This window comes from Paroedura picta, chromosome 15 (assembly GCF_049243985.1).
Source record: "Paroedura picta isolate Pp20150507F chromosome 15, Ppicta_v3.0, whole genome shotgun sequence".
Taxonomy (NCBI): Eukaryota; Metazoa; Chordata; class Lepidosauria; order Squamata; family Gekkonidae; genus Paroedura; species Paroedura picta.
In genome coordinates this window covers 10,092,656-10,114,324 of record NC_135383.1, presented here as the reverse complement: position 1 = coordinate 10,114,324, position 21,669 = coordinate 10,092,656, and the positions used below count along the sequence as shown (strand labels likewise).

At 50.3% G+C, this 21,669-nt stretch overlaps 1 protein-coding gene across 2 annotated transcripts; it reads right to left on the bottom strand.

Moving 5' to 3' along the window:
• Positions 1-1,676: 1,676 nt before the first annotated feature.
• Positions 1,677-20,206, bottom strand: SLC13A5 (solute carrier family 13 member 5). Of its 2 annotated transcripts, none has more exons than XM_077311845.1 (12): positions 20,043-20,206; positions 16,179-16,307; positions 14,932-15,068; positions 13,387-13,601; positions 11,863-12,031; positions 11,626-11,748; positions 10,611-10,823; positions 9,913-10,034; positions 9,429-9,547; positions 7,480-7,641; positions 7,025-7,162; positions 1,677-5,340 (listed from the first exon to the last, which is right to left on the bottom strand). In XM_077311845.1, exons 1-12 carry the CDS (start codon positions 20,154-20,156, stop codon positions 5,215-5,217), a joined length of 1,767 nt encoding a protein of 588 aa, XP_077167960.1. In that variant the 5' UTR covers positions 20,157-20,206; the 3' UTR covers positions 1,677-5,214. The 2 variants fall into 2 exon arrangements, with proteins under 2 accessions (XP_077167960.1, XP_077167961.1); XM_077311846.1 differs by lacking the exon at positions 20,043-20,206 and adding an exon at positions 16,530-16,689.
• Positions 20,207-21,669: the final 1,463 nt, after the last annotated feature.

Genomic DNA, 21,669 nt, shown 5'->3' with positions numbered 1-21,669 from the left:
CTGGCACAGATCCCATTCGTTCCCGAGGGGCTTGTGCAGAAGAATATTTTTGCAGGATTGAGCCCTTCCTATTGAGGAATTCATTGGCAGTTCCACAGACAACTCCAAGACACACCCCCACCTCCCTTCTCCTCCTCCAGTCCCAATCTGTAGCACACCGGGCTATCTCCTTGCTGCTCACTCAGCATCCCAATGGAGCCAAATTGCCTTCTGCCAGCCAGGAACGGGGCTGCCTGGCACAGAATCTTTGTCTGAGCTGGGTCTTTCTTTCGGCCTCTGGGAAAGACAAGAGGAGCCTTTTTGGGGATGCTCGAGGCCGTCTCAGCTGAACGGCCGGGGTTTGCATTTCAAACCTGCGACTTAAAAGCCTCACTGGGCCAAACAAACCGAAGAAACCGGCTCAAGGGCACAGCCTTGCTACAGAGCAGAAGAAATTTCCCAACGAGCTCAAATGGGGTCAAGTCCTCCTTGTCCCGATGCCATCGGAATACAAACTGCGGCTGCTTACCCAGAGCCACCAATGCCGCACATGGGCAGCGCTGCTGAATGAGTCGCTCCTAGGAGCTGCCAAGGGTGGAAAAACTGAATGCGTGTCTTTTCCTGAAAGAATTCTGCTGGCCTCTCTCAATTGTCCACCCCCCCTACACACACACACACACACACACACACACACACACAAATGCTCTTTTACAAACAGGAACAGGCAACTCCTCTGATATTTCGGTTTGGGATTTGGCCTTGCATGGCAGCTTTTTCACTCCAGGAAAAAACTGGGCATGGTGGATCAGTCCCACCCCCCCACCCCCAACCTGCTGCCATCAATACTTGCTATCACATATGGTTCCATTCAGGTGTTAGGAACGCCCCTCCCCCATCAAATCATTTCTCTCCCAGGGAGTTTTGCAAAACAAAAACAGAGGATGCATCAGGACCTAGGAAGGCATGTGTTCCTCCTACCCAGACAACCACTTTGTGAAAGGCGATTTGCCCAGGTGCACATCATAGCGGGTCAGGGATTTGAAGGCAGCTCACCTGGTGCCTACCTCTGACATGCTAACCTCTGCTCCACACCGTCTCTCTGTTCCACCCACTCAGGCAACGTTGAGGCATGCCCTGTTTCTGGCCAGCTGTTCTTTTTTGGCCCCTCCGCGGATGGCACTGAGTTTACAGAAAACAAGCCGCCTGCTCGTCATCACCAAGCAGACAAAAACCACACCATTTAGGTGACCTCCCTGTGCACCCCAAGGAGTCATCTGGACAGGGAGTGATAATTTCCCAACACGAACCACATCATTGCCTGACTCAAACAGGGCTGGCAGCTTCAAAATCCTCTTGCTTGTTCCTTTCCCCAAAGAGGAGCATACCCTAGCCTGGAACAAAGTCAGGATCTCTCACAAACCAGAGGGAGACCCGTAATATGTAAAGCATGTTGAACTTTGCAAGGGAGATGGGGCTTCATTTGAGGTCTCCAGCTGGAAGCAGCCAATTCACAGGTTCTGTTAGTGCTATGGCCTTGGGCCTTGGTGTCTCACCTCTAAGTGGAAGGAAGGTGATTTACTGTTGCTCTGCCTTCTGATATGAATAAGTGGATCTAGTTGTGAGGTTCCAAAGATGTTGCAAAGGGAAGGCATCATGTTCCATTTATTCAGAAGCTGGTGTGAGATAAAACTGGAGCACAGCGAATGCATGCAGCAAGCAGAAGAGCAAGGACTCTATAATACACAGCTGGGGATTGGATGAAGGTAGCGAAGATCACATGGCTGAGAATAAGCATGTGCATTGAGCAAAAGTGTCCTCTCTTTGCACCTGTGACATACCGCAGGGCATATTGCATCCCTGACCATGTGTAATCCGTTCCCGCAGACCAGGGTATTTGGAAGAAAGTTGCCCAAACATGCCAGATTAAAGTGTTGATGTGACATTTGGGTAGACTCAAATTCGTCAAGCCAATTTCCCTGTGGGAAGACACTACCAATTAACCGTCATCCATGGTGCGTTGAGGCTCTTTGGTGTAACTGCTTCACAAGTGATTTGCACCCCCCCAAATGACTGTTTTTCAGGCCTCAGAAATCAGTGGGCCCTCTCCCTTCCTCCTCCATCATCACTTTCTCCAAGAACAAACAAGTGACTTTTACAAAACCCCTGGAATGTGCTATTAATTCTGGCCCGCCAGCTGGAAGGTGGTATTTAAAGAGAGATGTTTTGGGGAAGCTCACAGTCAGCAGAAGAAAAGATAACTTGCAAGCAATTCAAATGGGGCTTATAGCAGCTTCTGAAACCTTTCTGAGGTGGAGAAGCCAAACAGATCCTGTTCCCTTTCACAAAGAAGCTGTCGCTTGGCCCAGGCTGTCAGTGCCCAGAAGAAGAAGAGTTGGTTCTTATCTGCCACTTTTTTCTACCCGAAGGAGCCTCAAAGTGGCTTATATTCGCTTTCACTTTCCTCTCCCCACAACAGATACCCTGTGAGGTGGGTGAGGCTGAGAGAGCCCTGATATCGCTGCTCGGTCAGGACAGTTTTATCAATGCCATGGTGAGCTCAATGTCACCCAGCTGGCTGCATGTGGGGGAGCGAGGAATCAAACCCAGCTCAGCAGACTAGAAGTCTGTGCTCCTAACCAATACACCAAGAAGGGTGGAGTAAAAATGTGACCGGTGGGTGAACTGGGTAAGAATTACTTTTGTGCAGGCGCTGCTGGACTTGACCAGCCAGATTTTTCCCCTGTGCTGTTCAATTCCTTTGCTGCTGCCAAGAATGGTTAATAATGGTGCTCAAATTGAGTCATAGGTCAAGAGGGAACAGCTTAGGTTGTCATTCTGATGGGCTTAGCTGTTCTCTTCTTCTTTTTCTTCTTCAGTAATATCAGGACTCTCAGCCTCACCTCCCTCACAGGCTGTCTGTTGTGGGGAGAGGAAAGGGAAGGGGATTGTAAGCCACTTGGAGACTCCTTTGGGTAGAGAGAAGTAGCATATGAGAACCAACTCTTCTTCTTCTTAATAGCAGGGCTCTCTCAGCCTCACCCAACTCATAGGGTGTTTGTTGTGGGGAGAAGAAAGGGGAGGCAAATGTAAGCCGCTTTGAGACTCCTTCGGGGACAGAAAAGCGACATATAAGAACCAACTCTTCTTTTTCTTCTTCCTCAGCAAATCTCAGGGCAGGGTTTATAACTCTCCTTTCCCCTGTATTATCCTTATATTATCCTGTGAGGTGGGCTAGACTGAGACAATGACTGGCCTGAGGTCACCCAGGGAGATTTATGGTTGAGAAGGATTTGAACTCAGGTCTCCAGTGTCCATCACTGTAACCACAAGACCACACTGGCTTTCCCAAAGTGATATTTATTTGTTTGTTTAGGGATTTCTATGCTGTCCCTCTCAGAATACCGTCTCGGGGCAGTTTACACGGTCTAAAAACACAAGAAAACCAATAAAATTAACAGCTGTACAAAACAAGTTAAACGTGTAAAATGTACAAAATTCATTATTGCACCAGTCATAAATGATGGTGATTTATAACCACACTCTTCCACCAGATGTTGCACTAGGGAGGAATCAGAGAGGGGATAGAAGGGCAGAAAGGGAAGGTGGGAATTTCACTGGTTTGTTACAGAATATAATATCAACCCTGCCTGGAGACCTGCTGGGAAAAGGTCGAATAAAAATGAGACCAGCGGGTGAACTGAGCGAGAATAATTTTTTGTGGGAACTGCTGAACTTTACCAGCCAGGCCTATTATCCCCTATCGTCATCTTGGAGAAGGAAAACTTGAAAGCACAAAGGTTTAATGCCCAGAAAGTCAACCTCAGGAGTGTCACCTTCAGGGGTAATACCAGACCCTTCGACAAATATCTAGCACTTTCTATTTCTTCCCTTGCTTATTGAAAAAATGCATCTACTACTGCCTTCAAATGTTCTAGCCTAGTGGTTCTCAACCTGGGGGTGGGGACCCCTTTGGGGGTCGAATGACCCTTTTCACAGGGGTCACGGCAGGGTGAGCAGCTTGGCAGGGGGGAGGGGGAACCGCCACTGTTGCCACACCTTCTGAAGGTGCCCACCGATTTGTACAATTTATAACCAATTTATATACAATCCTGAACAATGGATCTTCACGCCATTGGTCAGTTTCGGTTTAATTTCTGTGAAAGAACCCTTGCATCATTTTATGCCTGGGGGGGGGGGGTCCCCATAACATGAGGAACTGCACTAAAGGGTCACGGCATTAGGAAGGCTGAGAACCACTGATCTAGCCGTTGAGTGCAAAAACACATTTTGGAAAATTAATTTTGACGGCATTGATAGCTTAAGACAAATGCCTCCCGACTTAATAGGATACTAATAGGGCTGAACCCAAGGCCCTCGGAAGGGCCCCTGCCAGAGCAGACCAATGGTCCATTTCATCCAGCATCCTGTTTCCTGCAATGGCCAACCAGATGCCCTGGAAAAAAGGGCACAGGGGACAAAGTGTCTCACTGTCCACCCCCCCCCCCACCTCCCACCTCCCCCTTGGCATTTTATCCATTCTGCATTTACACAGCCGCGTAGAAACCTTTCATCTCAAGATTCCTGGCTGTGGGCCACCCGCGTAGATTCATTTACATCTTTTGTGACTTTTAAATCCCTTTCTGAAACCTGAATTCCATGTCTTGGGGAGTTGCCCCAGCGGGGTAAACCCGAGAGCAGTTTCCGCATTATCACAGCCCTGGAATGGCCTCGAGTTCTCGCAGAAAGAGCTCCTCTCGGAACCCCAGTTAGCGGATTAGCTAATGCGATCCACGTCGAACGCCAAAGAAACCGAGCACCCCTTGCCAAGTATTTGTCCCTTGCATTCGCAGAACTGTCTTTCTCAGTAGGTTGTCCTGCCGCCTGAGATTAGTCTACGTAGATTGAAGAACACACCCGTGGAATGGTTAACGTGCTGGGCTGGAGACAAAGTTAATCAGCTCCAGGATCTTGCCAGACGTCGCTGATTGCTCTTGTCCTCCGTTTTCGAACACGGCTGTCTCTTTCTCCCTTGTTCTTCGTGTCTCTCTGTGTGTGTTTTTAAATCACCCGTATTCTTTCCCTGATTGGCTGGAAAACACGGCTGGGCTGCTTTGGGTCCGAAGAGCTGCCAACATGTTTCCTCGGAGGTCTGTCTGCCAGCAGCAGGCCCCCAAAGAGGCAAGGGGCTTCAGAAAAAGTCTCAGGGCATAAGGCAATGGGGCAAGAAGACCTCCGTTACCCCATGGTGGTATTTGCCCAGGAGGGAAACGTGTCCAGGTGGAACATGGCACGGCCCCAGCTGTTAATAGCCAGGGTGACACAAAAGACTCCGATAATGTTCATCACGACTCCAGTTTTTGCCTGGGGGAGGGAGAGAAATCACGGAAACAGCATGACGATTACATGGGTACCTGCAGAATCCCAAGTCACTAGAATCATAGAATAATAGAGTTGGACGGGACCTGATGGGTCATCTAGTCCAACCCCTTGCACCATGCAGGACACTCACATCCCAATTGCTCATCTACTGTAACCTGCCACCCCTTTGCCTTCACAAAATAAGCCTCTCCGTCAGATGGCTATCCAGCCTCTGTTTAAAAATCTCCAAAGATGGAGAACCCACAACCTCCTGAGGAAGCCTGTTCCACTGAGAAACCACTCTAACTGTCAGGAACTTCTTCCGGATGTTTAGATGGAATTTCTGATGAAATTAATTCAAATTAATTTCAAAAAAAGCCAGGCTTTTTCAGCCAGGGGTTCCTGACAGCCCTGGAGCGGTTTCTTGAATGGGTGGGAGATATTTTTTAAATACATTTTTAATGTGTTAAATGTTTATTGGGTGAGATGACCATATATGTTCATGTTACCCCCCCCTCCCAAAATGGCCAATGGAGCGGTTGGGAAGGGGAGGGGCCCCGGGTGGGTGTGTCCACAGCTCTGTTTCCCAATCGTATTCTGCACGATTGCACCACTTCTGGGGTTTCTCGAAGCCTGAAGAAGGTTTCAGGGGTTTCTCGAGGGTAAAAAGTTGAGAAAGGCTGCTCTAAGCCAACCTTTGCGGGAAGCAATAAACGGTATGCCGGAATGTAACAGCTGGGGAAAGAATTCAGGCCAGCATCGGTGTGCGAACCCTTTCTCTTCCTTTTTAAAGAAGCTTTGAAGGGCCACTTGAACTGTCACCTAACAATGTCAAGCCCTCATTCCTGTCCAAAGCCGTCAAGCACGAATCAACATCCGTGAGACTCTCCCTAGCAGTCAGTACACTTAATCTGTTTGCATTTGACTGCCAAACTTTGGGCAAAGAGAGATGCCTGAGACTATGAGCATCAAATTGTGCCTCTCCCCCCACCCTCCTGGCTCCTTAACCCCCAGGCTTCTGCCCCGAACTCCCTTGCCACTTCCCCTTCCAATGGTCTATTCCAGCCAAGGGCACACAGTCCCTCCTGTCCCCTGCCCTACTTGCGATTAAGGGTAGATCTCCACAAGAAATCCCTGTTTCAAAAGGGGAGCTTCTCCCAGTGGGAGGAGGCAAGGCTAGCTTGGAGTGAGAGCGACAGGAGTGACAGCTTTTTCTACCAGCGGTCCTTGGTGTCCCCTCTAAGCTGTGCAGGTGAGCAGCCCTCATTAACACAAGAAGCCCAATTCAGCAGCAGTCCGGAGCCACGCAGGGTCTTGCACTGCCCATTCCCCATTCTTCTCAGGATGTGAACTGCTCTCCTTAGTATGGGTGAGAATGAGAGTCCTCCCTTTACAAAGAGTCAGGATGCTCAAAGGCAACTCCTAAAATATATATATTTGTTTGAAGCATCTTACATTAACTTCTAACACCACCAGTCTGGAAGGAAGGCTTCGTTTAGGGCAGAGGTAGTCAACCTGTGGTCCTCCAGATGTCCATGGACTACAGTTCCCATGAGCCCCTGCCAGCATTTGCTTTAGGGGAGGGAAAGCTGCTGCCAGCCAGAGTTGACAATACTGACTCTGATTCAGTCTGGCAGCTCCACGCCTGACCCTTCCTGCAGCGCTGCAGCATCAGCACATGACTTACCATGTCCGAGACCCGGAGGTGGCCGTATGAGAAGACAATGGCGTTTGGAGGGGTGGCCACGGGAAGCATGAAGGCAAAGGAAGAGCTGAGCGTGCACGGGACCATGATGTAGAGCGGGTTGACTTTAATGGACTGGGACTGGAAGAGAGAGAAAGAGATTAACGCCTCGAATGGCCCCCTGCGTGACGTTTCCCACGCCCTCTCCTCTTCCTATCGAACCTGCAGGGTAAAACGCAGGAGGAGAGAGCCACTAACGTCGCTCCTTGGTAGAAAGATGCGACTGAATGCCTGGAGTGGTATATAATCCTTTCTATAATCTATATAATCCTTTCGTATAAGAGAGATCTTGTTGCCAGAACCCCCCCCCCCAATGGATACAAGATGGTGCCCACTAAGCCCCGCCCTTGGAATGTTCCATTCCCCAAACAGAGCTTTTTTTCGTTCTCCATCATTACCAAAGATGCAAAAACGGGCAAGAAAAGAGTTGCCGTGGTGACGTTGCTGGTGCATTCCGTGAAGACGGCAATGGCGAGAGACAGGATGATCGAAATGGACCAGGGAGGGATCGTGTGGAGTGGGGTCATTTGGCTGCCCAGCCATTTGGACAGCCCTGAAGCCTGGAGAAAAAAAAAAGGGAAAAAAGGGTGAGACACGGCTCAGAAATACAAGTCACGGAGGCAGCGTCAGCCGCTAGTGAACTGACCGGTGATTTGGGCTTTCCTTCCGTGATCAGAGGTAGGTCCCCTTCAACTAGTACAGTGTTCTCCCACTCCGGGTGGTGCATCTTGTCCTGTTGTCCTCCATTTTATCCTCATCACATCCCATGGGAATCCTCACAGGCCACCCCGCACTTCTTCTTCATTGATCTCTCCCTTCCCCAACTTATCCTCACAACAACCCTGTAAGGTAGGTGTGGCCGAGAAGGATTGAAAGGACCGTGGTCGTCCAGCAAGCTTTCTCATAGTGGAGATCGGAGTCTACCAAATACTGCACAGTACTAACTTTCTAAGCCCCATTTTCCAGGGGAGGGGAAACAAAGGGGGAGGCAAATGACCCCTTGCTGGGCCGGCAGGCATCTTGGCAGATACCAGGCACTGAGCCGGATGGACCTTGGCCTGATCTGGCAGGGCTTTGCTTAATGGGTAATTGATAAGGGTTAGAGTTCCTTGCATTTGCTCCAGTCCCATCTCCACCTCCCTTTTCACCCATTAACTAGACACACACTGGCCTGTAAGTGTTCAACATTTCTTTTTAACTTTGTGAGTTGGGCATGATATCTGGCAGCGGCCGTGCTTCATAAGGGCTACCGTGCATCGTTGGAGATTCTTTCTCCCTGATGGCTGGGTGGAGCCTGAATGCAGGCGATTCCCCGGTGAGATAATGCTTATAAAAGAAAAACTACCGAGGGAGAGAGAGAGAGTTTGCCAAGCTCAAAGGGCGCGATCCAGCAGCAAAGCATTCTCACCACGGCCTCACACAGCTCCCATTCATGCCAGAGGTGCTTTCGCAAGAGAGCTGTTTGCTTGATCGCACCCTTCCCGTTTGTCACTGGCATGTCAACTGGCACACACATGCCAGCGAGTGCCCTCCGGCCCGGATCGGAAGCACACCGGGCTGTCTGTGTGCCGCCTGCTCAGCATCCCGCCGGTGCCAAGTTGCCTCCTGCAAGGCCCCATGGGGCTGCCCTGCACAGAATCCTCTTTGTCTGAGCTTTCCTCTCTCTGCTCAAGCGAACGGCCTTTGGGAGGCACAAGAAGAGTCTGTTTGAGGACATCCAGGGGCTTCTCCCAACCAAACAGCTGGCCTTTTGCAATTTAGACCTGAGGCTCGGAAGCCTCCTTTGATCAGTCATGTCAGAGAATCAGCCCAAGGACGCACCCATGTTATCTCGTAGAGGAGATTTCCTAAGAAGCTCCAATTGGGTCAAGTTCTCCTTGTCCCGATGCCATCGGAATGCAAACAGCCGCTGCTTGCGTATTGCGCTCCAGCGCCCGGCTTCGGTGCCAAGTGGCAGCGCTGGGAGGGTGGGGGGAGGGGAACGGCTTCCCCCAGAGGCCAGTGATGCCATGCCTGGGCAGCGCTGAATGAATTGCTCCTAGGGGCTGCCAAGCCCGGAAACACTTAATAGGCGTCTTGTCCTACAAGGACTTGGCTGGCCTCTCTCGGTTGCCCACCCCCACTCTTCCCCAAACGGGAATGCCTCTGACGTTTCGGTTTGGTCCAGGCATGGGAATTGGGCCTTGGCTCTGGACAGCTCTCCTGTGCCCTTCCAGAGAAGGTGGGTGGGTGGGTGGGTGGGTCTCAGCCAGTGCAGAGAGGAACCCAAGCCTAGTCCCAGAGGCAAAGTGACGAAACATCTGAACAGTCCTCCAAAGCCATAAGGTGTTTCATCACCAGGACGTACCTCGCTCCCGTGAGCCAGGGCAAAGCCACCCCCGAGCAGCAGCACGATACTCCAGGGCATCTTCTTGTGGACCACCTTCCAATCCAGCAAAGGGGGAGGGAGGAATGGCTCCTTCAAATCTGCAGAGAGAAGCCGGGGGGTTACAGGGGGGGCCTGGGGCAAGGCCAGGGATCGCCAGCAGATTCGTTATTTGAAGATTATATTGCTTTCCAGAGAACATACTGGGAGAGGCAGTCCCGTAATCATCGCCTGGCCCTTATAGATACAGAATCAGTAGTTTTTTTGGGCTGCGTAGAACATCACCGGGGTGAGCTTTGAGCTTAAATGGTCCAAAACCCTGAGAGCTGCTTTCCTCCTGATAGCCCTCCGTTTAAACACCAAGTGCTCCCTCTGCGGAAAGTGGAGGTGATGGATTTCCTATGAAGACCAGCCCGGAATGCTCAGATTCTACCGTGACTGACTGCAAAACCCTCCATCCCATTACCTTCCTTTGCCTCTTCCAGATCACTGCTTCTTTGACAGCCGAAACCACATCTGGGCTTGGTGGAAGGAACGATAAACAGCAGCAGGGCGACAAAGATGGCCACGGTGGCGTCCGTCACATACCTGGAATGGGTTGGGTGGGTGGGTTTTTTAATGAAATAAAAGAAAAGAGGAATTACCAAACTGTGCTTTAGTGCAGGAGTAGTCAACCTGTGGTCCTCCAGATGTCCATGGACTACAATTCCCATGGGCCCCTGCCAGCAAATGCTGGCAGGGGCTCATGGGAATTGTAGTCCATGGACATCTGGAGGACCACAGGTTGACTACCCCTGCTTTAGTCTCTCACTGGGCTCCAGAGCTGGAAGAGCGATGGGCCAGTTCAAGGGCATTGAGGTCACTGTGGTATGCCGTGTCCACTGCATGAAAACCTGCATTTCAAGTTATCTGGGCTCCAGATGACATCGTGTGAGGCTGCCCACAATGAGCAGCAATTTGAACGCAGATCTCACTCTCTTCTGACTCGCTAACCACTACACCACGTACCCTCTGGCCATTCCAGCTGCTTGGGCTGGAGTCAACTGCTCTTCCCCAGCTGCTCCGTGGCCACAAAGGTTGGCTGACCCCACTGTGCCCTCCTGGAAGCAATCGGGGCAGGGATCAGCAGTGTCTCAACATGAACCGGCCGCAAAATCCACTCACTCCTTGTCTTTATTGAAGGCGACAGTGGCCCAACCGGGGATGAAGCCGGGGTCTCTTGTGAACCAGAGGATGACCAGCAGGGCGAACAGGAGGAGCAGGTTGTACTCTGCAAAGGAGATGGGGCCCAGCTTGCTGTATTCGGCCTTCAGCACATTGAAGGCAGCTTTCTCTTTGTCGGACCTTTGGGTTCCACAGCCCCAGATCTTCCTAAAACTGGAAAGAGAAGAGGCAAAACCAGCGGTGAGTGACTGGCTCTTCTGTGGAAGTGAGCAGCCAGAGGAACTAAACCAAGGGCACTAAGCAACAGAGGCTGCGGTAGGTCTTTGGAAGAAGAGTTGATGTTTAAAAAGGTAAAGGCATCCCCTGTGCAAGCACCGAGTCATGTCTGACCCTTGGGATGACGCCCTCTAGCGTTTTCATGGCAGACTCAATACGGGGTGGTTTGCCAGTGCCTTCCCCAGTCATGACCGTTTACCCCCCAGCAAGCTGAGTACTCATTTTACCGACCTCGGAAGGATGGAAGGCTGAGTCAACCTTGAGCCGGCTGCTGGGATCGAACTCCCAACCTCATGGGCAGAGCTTTCAGACTGCATGTCTGCTGCCTTACCACTCTGCGCCACGGGGGTTTATACCCCGCTTTTCATTACTCAAAGGAGTCTCAAAGCGGCTTACAATCGCCTTCCCTTGTTTTCCCCGCAACAGATACTCCGTGAGGTAGGTAGGGCTGGGAGTGCTCTGACAGGACTGCTCTCTTCTGATCAATTTGCATCATGGGAAATCCATTTACCAGAAGGGGACTTTGTGTGTCCAAAATTCAAGGCATAGGCCAACCCGTCGTTTCTGTACATCACTGCACTAGCACATGTTATTGACTGTTTCATGTATTGTTCTTATGTTCTATGTAAACCACCCTGAGCCTCCTGGGAGGGCAGTATATAAATATAATAAATAAATAAATAAAATAAAGTCGGAATGCATGAAAGGCTATCTTTTTCACCCAAAGGCAAAATCTTACTTGAATCCCATGAAGGAGTACTGGAGCCAGAACCAAGCCAGTACCAACATCATGACCATGTTGGGGAAAGCAAACGCAAACCAAGAGGCGAAGTTCAAGATGTCGCCGTTATCCGGGAACAATCTGGTAGGAACAAGAAGAAGAAGAAGAAGAAAAAAGGAGCGTCCCATGAGCTGGTCGGCCAGGTCATTTCAGGGACTCATAAGGGAAAGGTCACCGGGGGAGGGGGGGGCTTACTGGTTCATCTGGCCTTTCAGAACCAGATTTGGTCCTGTCCCGGTCAGCGTCGCCGTCCCACCGATGCTCGCAGCGTAGCACACGCAGAGCGTCATCCCCTTGTTGATCAGTTTCTTTGCTCGCTCCTCTCCTGCTCGGACGTGGTCAGAAAGGTGCCCGTTGCCTACGACTGAGAAACAAAACACTGCTGGGCCTGTTGCCAAAATACTGTCCGTGTGCGTGAAAAACAAGAGCGTGGGATCTGCATTTTTGCAATCGCAAGAAAGCCACTTACAACGCAGTCCAATTGTGCAGAGTTATTACGGGGGGCTTCAGCTGGAACATGGGAAAGGGATCCGCAATCCCGTGGCCAACCTATGCTCTCATTTTCAAGGCATTTAACATCCCCACCCCACTCTTGTTTTCCTGCTGTGCCTTTTCATGTGTTGAAAGAGATACAAGGAGGGCAGGAGGTGTTGCCAGTTTGGAAATGATAAGGCTTGAAGAGGGGATGAGAATGGCAACGCCCATCACACTGCAGGTCAGATCAGGGCCGGGCTCTCGTGCCATCCGGGAATGGCTTTAAAATGGCACTGGCATCCCCAGTGTCTTGCTTTGATTATTGTGTTGTTTTTATATGTTTTGGTTGACTGCAGGGATAAGGAGGACGATGGGTCCCTGGAAAAGGATTCCCTCTACCTCCCCACACACCTGTTTAAAGACAGAAGGCGAGGAATGGATGGAAATAATTCACCCAACAGATCAAAAAGTTTATAGGAACCCATGATGGCTCGCTTTGATCCCTTGCTTAACTAGGAAACATACCAAGCATCCTCTTGATGCTCATGGAAGGAGCCAAGAGGCTAAAGTTTTACTCTAAGGCCCCCAAGAAGGACCACTGGGGGGTCTACAGTCAATGCCCTCCCTTAAGACCAGAGTGACGTTTTGCCCAACTTCTCCATCTTATGGGGCCATGATGTGGGGTATCAGGCAGACCCTTAACCATCCCAAAATAGGATTATCATTTGTCAGTTTGGTTCCCATTAATAGTCTCTATCTCTAAAAGAGAATGACACCAGTTTTCAGATCTGCTTATCAATAAAGGTCTATTGTGGTGGAAAGGTGGTCAAAATTCTGTCAAAATGTCCCAAGATGGCTATCAGAAAAGGAAGGGGGGAGCATTTTCATTAGAAGAATCTGTTTTCCCCTGAATTTTACTTCCTGCTCAGAAGCAAGTCATGTTTAATTGAATGGGACTTGCTCCTCTCAAAAGGTGCAGAAGCCAAAATAATGGAACATTTTTCCTTTAAGGGTTTCAATGGGATTCAACAGCATTACAGCACTCAGACTGTGTCAAACTATATTTCCCCGCTATTCTGCCTTCACTGCTTCTCCTTCTTCTAGCCTCGTTGACTGCAGTTTTCCCCATGAGCATCCCTTTGCATGAATCCTTTGCATGAATCCTCAACAAACTTTAAAGTTGTCTTTTGTACAGTGGGTGGAGGCACAAGCTAATCTGTCCGCAGGGGAAGGGGCTCCGTTTACCTTGCACGGGCGACATGGCCTCAGTGATTTTGCTTTCCGTTTCACTGATTGTGTTGATGCGTACAGTATTGGGCTCTGCGGCCGCTGAGTCCTGCTCAGAGCTGTTCATCTGGTCCAGGACCGCCTGGACGATCGGCACCATCATGGCGGTGGTGGCCGTGTTGCTGATCCACATGGACAGGAAGGCCGTGACCCCCATGAAGCCCAGCATCAAACTGGAAGGAGACACAGAGGCCATGAGAAAGCCAGTGGGGGTGGGAAGGGCCATCATGTTGCAGCCGACTGATGGCAGCTCCAAAGTTGTTTACAAGACTAGAAATGAGTAGAGGTGATTTTTCATTACCTGCATTTGAGTAGCATCCCTCGACTTGGTTTCTAGGCCAAGGACTAAACGAGGCTGACCCACCTAAGACCCTAATGAACTGCAATGCTAGACTGCTGAGGGGCCTAATTGCATCCTCTAGCCCAGGGGTAAACTGCGGCCCTCCAGTTGTCCATGGACTACAATTCCCATGAGCCCCTGCCAGCGAATGCTGGCAGGGGCTCATGGGAATTGTAGTCCATGGACATCTGGAGGGCCACAGTTTGACTACCCCTGCTCTAGCCGGTATCTCTTCTATCTCATGTTATGCTTCAGTTCTACTGCATCTATATGCACCAATGCCCAGAATAGGGGGGATTGGTTATATTAGGTCGCCGCCATTGGCCATTCTGTTGTAAACTGTTTTAATTGTTTTATGGGGATTTTAAATTGTAGGGATGGTTTTATTTGTTAACTGCCGCGAGCTAGTTATGGGAGCGGTGGTATAAAAATCAAATTAATAATAATAATAACAACAACAACAATAATAATAAATACTTCTGAGATCTGACAAAATGTATCATTCAGAGCATGTAAGACATTCGCACTGTGACCGTTTCCACACGGATTATTAGTCCCAGGTTACTGGTGTTGAGAAGCAGGTTTCCCCCTACTTTCTCACAGCACTGAGATGTGGCTGCGTATCTTTTCTTGGATCTTTTCCAAACCTGTGAAGCTCTGGAAAAGATGGCGGCAAAGTCCAGAGGGCTGCCGTCTAGGTGGGAAAGCTCAGATGGTCCTGGTCCCACCCACATGGCAGCCATTTTCCCTTGCCCATTATCCTCAACGGACATCCCCCCGTTGGAGGGAAGCTATTTTGAATTCTTTAAAAATTGGTAACTGAGGTAGATACATTCATGGAATGGAGTCTTCTATGTTCATTACCAGTATTTTTTTTTAAAAAAACCATGAAAAAGCCTCACCCTGACGTGAGGGAACAGAATGGCCACCTCAGGGCCTGAGGCAGTGAAAATGGCGGCCATCTGGCCCTGGCAGCCACGAAAAGAACAAGGCTTCCAAATGAAAGCATTGCTGTGTGGGACAGCCCCTCTTTCCCACTCTGAGTGACCACAGCCAGCCCCTTCACCTCTAGGACACAACAGATGGGGTCTCTCTGGCCAGCACCAGCCCATCTCTTGAGTGGTGGGATTGTGGCCCAGCGGAAGGGGAGGAGAGTCTCTTACAGAGCAGGTTTGACACCAACAGTCAGTAGCACCCTCAGGGCAATCCGTTTGTGAAGGTCCCAGTGCTCCACTGCCACAGCCATGATCAGGCCCCCGACAAAAAGCATGTTTGTGTCCTTCAGGTACTGCATACACACCTGTGGAGGGAAGGAGGCCAGGTCAGCACCTGTGCGGCTTGGACTGCTTAGGGCAGGGGCAGGCAAACTGTGGCCCGCCAGATGTCCCTGGACTACAATTCCCATGAGCTCATGGGAATTGTTGTCCATGGACATCTGGAAGGCCACAGTTTACCTACCCCTGTCTTAGGGGGTTAAGAATGGGGTCCCCTTCCCTCCAGGTTTAGGATTATTAATCCGTTGAGCCGGTATAAATCTTCCCTGTCCACCATACTTGGCCACATGTATCATCTGTCGCCAACTACTAGAAATGCTACACATTTGTACCGCCATTTTATCATTAATATATATGTTAACTGCATGGTTAACTGATGTAGTGTATCTAACCGTGACCAGTGCTGACCATCTGGGTAGACTGAAAGTCACGTTCCGTTGGTAGACCAGGTCCCCCAGAAGAGATCTCCAACTACAGAATTCTATCTTACTCTAGGCTAGGATTGTGTTTTCATGACTTTGGGTTAAGTTTATACCATTTATCTTGTCTTACTCGTGGCTGAAAATTGCCAGGCATGATATGTTCTCTCGATGAAATCATTATTGTGCAGCTTTTAAAAGAAGGTTCCTTTATTCAACCTCTGAACATAATATCAGAATGTAATTTGCTTGATTGATGGATCCTGCATACATTTTACATATTCTAGCTTGTCAAAAAACCAATTTGACCAAGTGAGGTTTTCAGCTGTTGTTTTGAATACACAGTTACATTTATCGCGGGCTTATCTGGGGGCTTCAACTCAACATTTTGTTCCTTGGGTTTGATTATCCTACAACTGAGACATCATGTTTCTTTCCCTGCCTGGATGTTGGCAAAACTAGCTACTGCCATATTCCCCTCCTGTCCCTCTCTCTGCCTCCCTTTAGGACTTCTCTCCCATCACCAGCCTCCTCGAAAGCCCCTTCCTCCCTGCATTCTCTCAGACAATTTCCTAGGCTGACTTCTGGAAACTGTTTAGCTTGGCCTGAATGGGAATGCTGTTGCATAAATATATAAAAGGAAAAGATTAAAAAATGACAGAGACTCTGGGGCCCTGCCCCTGCCCCAGAGCACCTCCCACTGCCCTCCTTCCTTACCTGTTTGGATTCCAGGATGCCGAACAACGGAAACAAGATGGTAGGTAGCAGCGCCGTGACTGCCAAAGGGATGACCTCCGTGCACCAATAGACAGCCATGATGATGATTATGTAGCCACATCGGGCCTCCTGCCAAACGAAAGAGAGACGGGGACAGGAGGGGAGGGAGGGAGAGTGGTGTTTAGCTGGTGTATCACAGTAGCTTGAGTACAGGGTCAGGATCTGCTAGATCCAGGTTCAAATGTTCATCCAAGCTTGCTGGGGGACTTTTGGTGGATCACACACTCTCAGCTTTACTTCCCTCTCAGGAGTGTTGTGGGGATAAAACGTGGAAGGCAGAATTGTGCACACCTTGCTGAGCTCCTTGGAGGAAGAGATCAAAATGCACTCGATCTGACTTCTTTTCCCCCCCTAAAGAGGCACACACATCTGCAGACCCTGCAGCTGTTCTTAAATAAGGGAAGAAAGTTCACGAGCCTGGCTCAAAAACACGGGCTGACGTCCCCAGACGGACTTGGCGGTGATAAACGATCGCTCCCCCTTTCTATTATACGTTGCTCAACAGTCCCTATTTAGCAGGGGCAGCTTCCTGGTTCTTCCGGAATGCGTCTTTGTCCTTTTCTTGCCTTGCTGAAGTGCTCCTCTCCCTCCCCTTCCCCCTCCAAACACCGTTGCTGCCATCACAATGAGTCCGAAATCAGTTGCTGGATGCATTGGCATTGAGGTTATTCAGCAAACAAGCGCAAACGGATCATGTCTAGGGGCCCAGGGATCTTGAAGCCGGCAAATGTTATGGTCACGGCACACACACACACAACAAGCAAAGAGTGCCCTCAGCAATGTACAGTCAGAGAAAGGAGAGTCCTCAGCAATGCACATGAAAGCACATGGCCTGGTCCTTGATGTGAGAGTAGAGGAGCTCAGAGCATGAGAGTGTCTACTATTGCACCTGTGGCACACTGAAGACACACTAAAGACGCGTCACTCCTCTGATTGGGTATAATCAGGATGCATCTCCGGTCAACCACAATTAAAGCTCCATAGCCCAGACTGGTTGGAAGAAGGTTGCACAAACATACTGGAGACATTTCGACAGGCGGGAATTCGACCGGGTAATTTTCTTGCGGGGAGACGCTACGGATTAACTGGTTATTAATGGTATGCTGGGGTGCTTTGATAGAAATGCTTCTTAATTGGCTGGCGCCCCAAACCTTGCCCTCTTCTGTCAACACTTTTTATCCAGGAGCAAACAAGTCTCTTTTACCAAAATAATCGAATACAGCACTAACTTTGACTACTAACTGTAGCTGAAAGGTGGTAATTACAGAGAGATGTTATCTGAATGCTCACGGCTGGCAGGGAAAGAAGGAGAAGGAGAAGGAGAAGGAGAAGGAGAAGGAGAAGGAGAAGGAGAAGGAGAAGGAGAAGGAGAAGGAGAAGGAGAAGGAGAAGGAGAAGGAGAAGGAGAAGGAGAAGGAAGTTGGTTCTTATATGGTGCTTTTCTCTACCCGAAGGAGTCTCAAAGCAGCTAGCCTCTGAAAATTCCCCGAGATGGAGAAACTGGACAGACCAATTCTTTTTGGTGTCTAGAACAGGTGTCCCCAGACCAGATGAAACTGTTTTGAGAACGGATAGCAGGTGCCACAAGAAAGCAGATGCCAAGGAGGTAGATTGAACTAACCCTCAGGTGGCCTCAGAAGGTTCCACGAGATGTTAGAAGGTTCTAAGCCAAGTATTTCTTCTCTTATTCTGGAAGTAGCTATTAGACACAATGCCCCCTCTGCTTTTCTGAAGCACTTCTTGCCTGAATGAACTGTAAGAAAATTTGTTCTGCTTTTGGGAAAGGCACGTGTGTTTTCCAGAGCCAAAATACCATTCAAGGGATATTCTATCCTTACTGTCCACCTACCCCGGGGTTCTCATAGGGATAGACTCTGACCTGGGTCTAAACCCAACCAAGCCTGGACTGATTAATGAGGGAAGTTGGGCAGGATTAGTTAGGTTTGCATCCAGAGGTACCTTAGGCCAACAAGAGTTTTGAGAGTCCAAGTTCCTTGAGTGAGACACAGTAGGGCAGATAAGAATGTTTACTTTCTATATGAACAAGAATAAAGTTTATTCGGGGGGGGGGGAGCAAACAACCTTAAGTGATAACAATGAAATATACGATTTCAGGTTTCCAGGTCAAGTTAGGGGGGAAACAATCATAGCAAAATTTAATACGTATTCTGGTCCAACTTAGTTTCATACGAGGGCCAATCAACTCTGCTGGAATATTGCAACCCCTTTTTATACAGTTACCCATACAGTAGAATTTAACTAAAGACCTGAATTTCCTCCGTACGCCTGTCCGGGTAATTAAACACCCCTTTGTTATAATTCCAACCATCTACCTGCTACTGACCAAAACTATGTCAAAATCTCCTGTTTTTCCAGCACTCAAATGTGATTGATTGCTTCAGAGCACCATTCACATGGGTTCCTGTGTCATTGGGGGTAACCTTTGCTGCTGTAATTGTTGTCAGATAATTTGGGGAAGAAGCAAGGGGGCAGTGGGAAACACACGGGGGATCACCATGGTGGCCCATAGTCAAACTGCGGCCCTCCAGATGTCCATGGACTACAATTCCCAGGAGCCCCTGCCAGAGTTCGCTGGCAGGGGTTCCTGGGAATTGTAGTCCATGGACATCTGGAGGGCCGCAGTTTGACTACCCTGCAGTTCAAGATCATACACAGAGTTGTTGCTGTCTTTCATTTATATCCCACCTTCCAGCCCAAAGGGAACCCCAAATCAGAATGCATTCTGTTTCCCTCTCTTCTATTTTATCCCCACAACAATCCTGTAAGGTAGGCTGCACAGCGAGTCAGCGTCTGGCTTAAGATCGCCCAGCAAAGTGAACTTTCAAATCTGGGTTCTCCAAATCCTGCAGCCTCATTTGACATTCTAACCACCGTGCTCCATGACATCAGACGCAACATCAGAGCTGGTGAAATGCCCGGCTTCTTGCTCTATTTCGGTGGTGTCCAAAACAAGATTTTGAGCCCTGAGTATGAGAGGCATGATCGGATCTCCCGGCAGCTTCGCTTAAAAGCAACTGAGTTTGTTCAAAGGTAGGGAATCTGCCCTCCTTCCCCCACATGGTTGTAATTTAAGGCCAGCCTGTACAGCGTGAACACAAATACAGATGCCACAATATTTAGGGCTTTGCACAACATTCTCTTTCAGTATCCCATGAATGTCGGGTTGGGTTCTTTCCTCCTCTCATTCCCCCACTGTGCTTTTCGGATGAAGCCTGGCTGCGGGAGGGGAGGGGGAGGCCTACCCCAGTGTGGAAGCAGACCAGCTTCCTAGATTGAAATATGCAAGTGCCCAGGGCAAAGTGGAGTTTGGAGAAGGAGGAGGGGGCGTCTCGGGGAAGCGGCTTCCTTGACAGAAGAAGCCACAGCTCAGGGAGGTGGGCCATGGCCCAAACCCAGGGAACTGAGACAGGAAAGCCCACCGACTCCAACCGCCTGCCTTTCGGGAAGCCTCCCTGGCCGGCTCCCTCACCAGCCTAATAGCGCAGAAGGTACACTGCCTGTGTACATGGAGGCTCCATTTTGCTACCACCAAATAGCGACCGCTGCTCCTTGGGCCAGGCGCTGAAAGCAGAAGAGGAGGCGTGCAGGGTGTGTGTGTGTGTGTGTGTGTGTGTGTGTGTGTGTGTGTGTGTGTGTGTGTGTGTGTGTGTGTGGGCTTCCTCGTCTCTCCCCCTCCCCGGGCAAGGCTGGCATCGTGCCTCCCCCTCGCTCCTCGCGTCCAGAAGCTGAGGCTGCCGGCGGTGGCGGCGCCGTCGGGCAGGGGGTCTCGAGGCGGGCACCTACCGGCGTGGGCACGAGCAGCGGGAGCGGCAGGGTGGCGAGGGGCGCGCCCAGCAGGACGAGGAGCGTTTTGCAGCGGAGCAGCGGGCGCAGGAGCGGCGAGGCGGCGGGAGCCATGGCCGGAGCACGAGGCGGCCTGGACGGGGCGAGCGGCTCGGCGGCGGAGCGAGGCGCCTTTTAAAGAGAGCCGCCCGGGCGCCGGCCCCGTCCCCGCCCCGTCCTGCCGAGCGCCGGCCTTTCTCCTCCTCCTCCTCCCCCTGGCATCCCGGAGCACGCCCGTCGGAGGGCATCCCAGCGGCAGCCCTGCGCCGCTGGCCGCTTTCCAGCCGTGCTGAGCGGGCCTCTGGGCACGTGCAAAGTGCCCGCCTTAACCAGGGCGGGCATTTAGAGCGGGACTCCCCTGCACGAGGAGGTTTGGAGGAGGGGGTGGGTTGGCATCTTGTGCCCCAAAATAACATCTGAATAGGTGCCTGGAGTTTGGTGCTATAAGGCAGAGGTAGTCAACCTGTGGTCCTCCAGATGCCATGGACTACAATTCCCATGAGCCCTGCAAAGCAGGGCTCATGGGAATTGTAGTCCATGGACATCTGGAGGACCACAGGTTGACTGCCCCTGCTATAAGGGAACTGTCCTCTTCCACTTTGCTTTGCTTTGCTTCTGCAGGGGATTTTGGGTTTCAGGCACCGGCCTGGGTGTCCCTCTTTGACCCCCAGTGGCACAAATCTCCGTTGGTGGCTGTGTGAATGCGTGACTCCACACTTGGCAGGAGTCCAGGCACCTTTGAAGGCTCCAGCCAAGAAACGCGTCCTATTAGAAGGGCCGCGACAAACACAGGGAGACCCGATTTCGTTGGCCAAAGAATGCCCAAGCGCTGCAGCAAGAATGGCACATGTCACTTGAGGTCACGACCACACAGGCAGAAAAACAGGCCCGGGCCAAGCCTCATAAACAAGGTGTGATGAATGGAAGATGCCAGGAATACAAAATTTGCCATTTGGAGCCCCAAATCCAGGTCCAACAAAGGGGGAGTAGGTGGGTAAACTGCCTGGAGAGTCTGTGTGTGTGTGTGTGGGGGTGGGGGGTAGATCAGGCTGTAAACTATGATACTATTTATGACATTTTAAAATATTTATTTATTGTACGGCATGTGTACCAGGAAATCCAAGGGCATTTCCGCACCTGTTAAATGTAGCGAAATGCTTACCTTAGGTAGTCGTTACATTCCGGCCCCTACATATAACATCGCCAACATCCAGCGTCTGGATGTAGGAAGTAGGTTTTTCTCCTCCCACAATTCTTGTGAACGATGGTGTCGTGTGCATGACGGGACCAAGAGAAAAGATGCTTGCACAAATTCTGAGAAACACGATCGCATGTGTCATGTGTACGTCTGTGAAGAAGCAAATTCACTGGTGCCTGCTGGGGCTGACACACACGCCAGGAACAAGTTGTGCTCTTAAGTACATCGTTGCACAATCCATTCTAGGGATGTCTGTGGTTCAAATTTCGCTCCAGCCACGAATGACTTCGGGCCAGGCAGTTTTTCTGAGTCGTCCACCACCAAAATATACGGAGAACCTTCCTGACAGCAAGGACTACTGAGAAAATGTACACAAGGGGCTTTGTACCT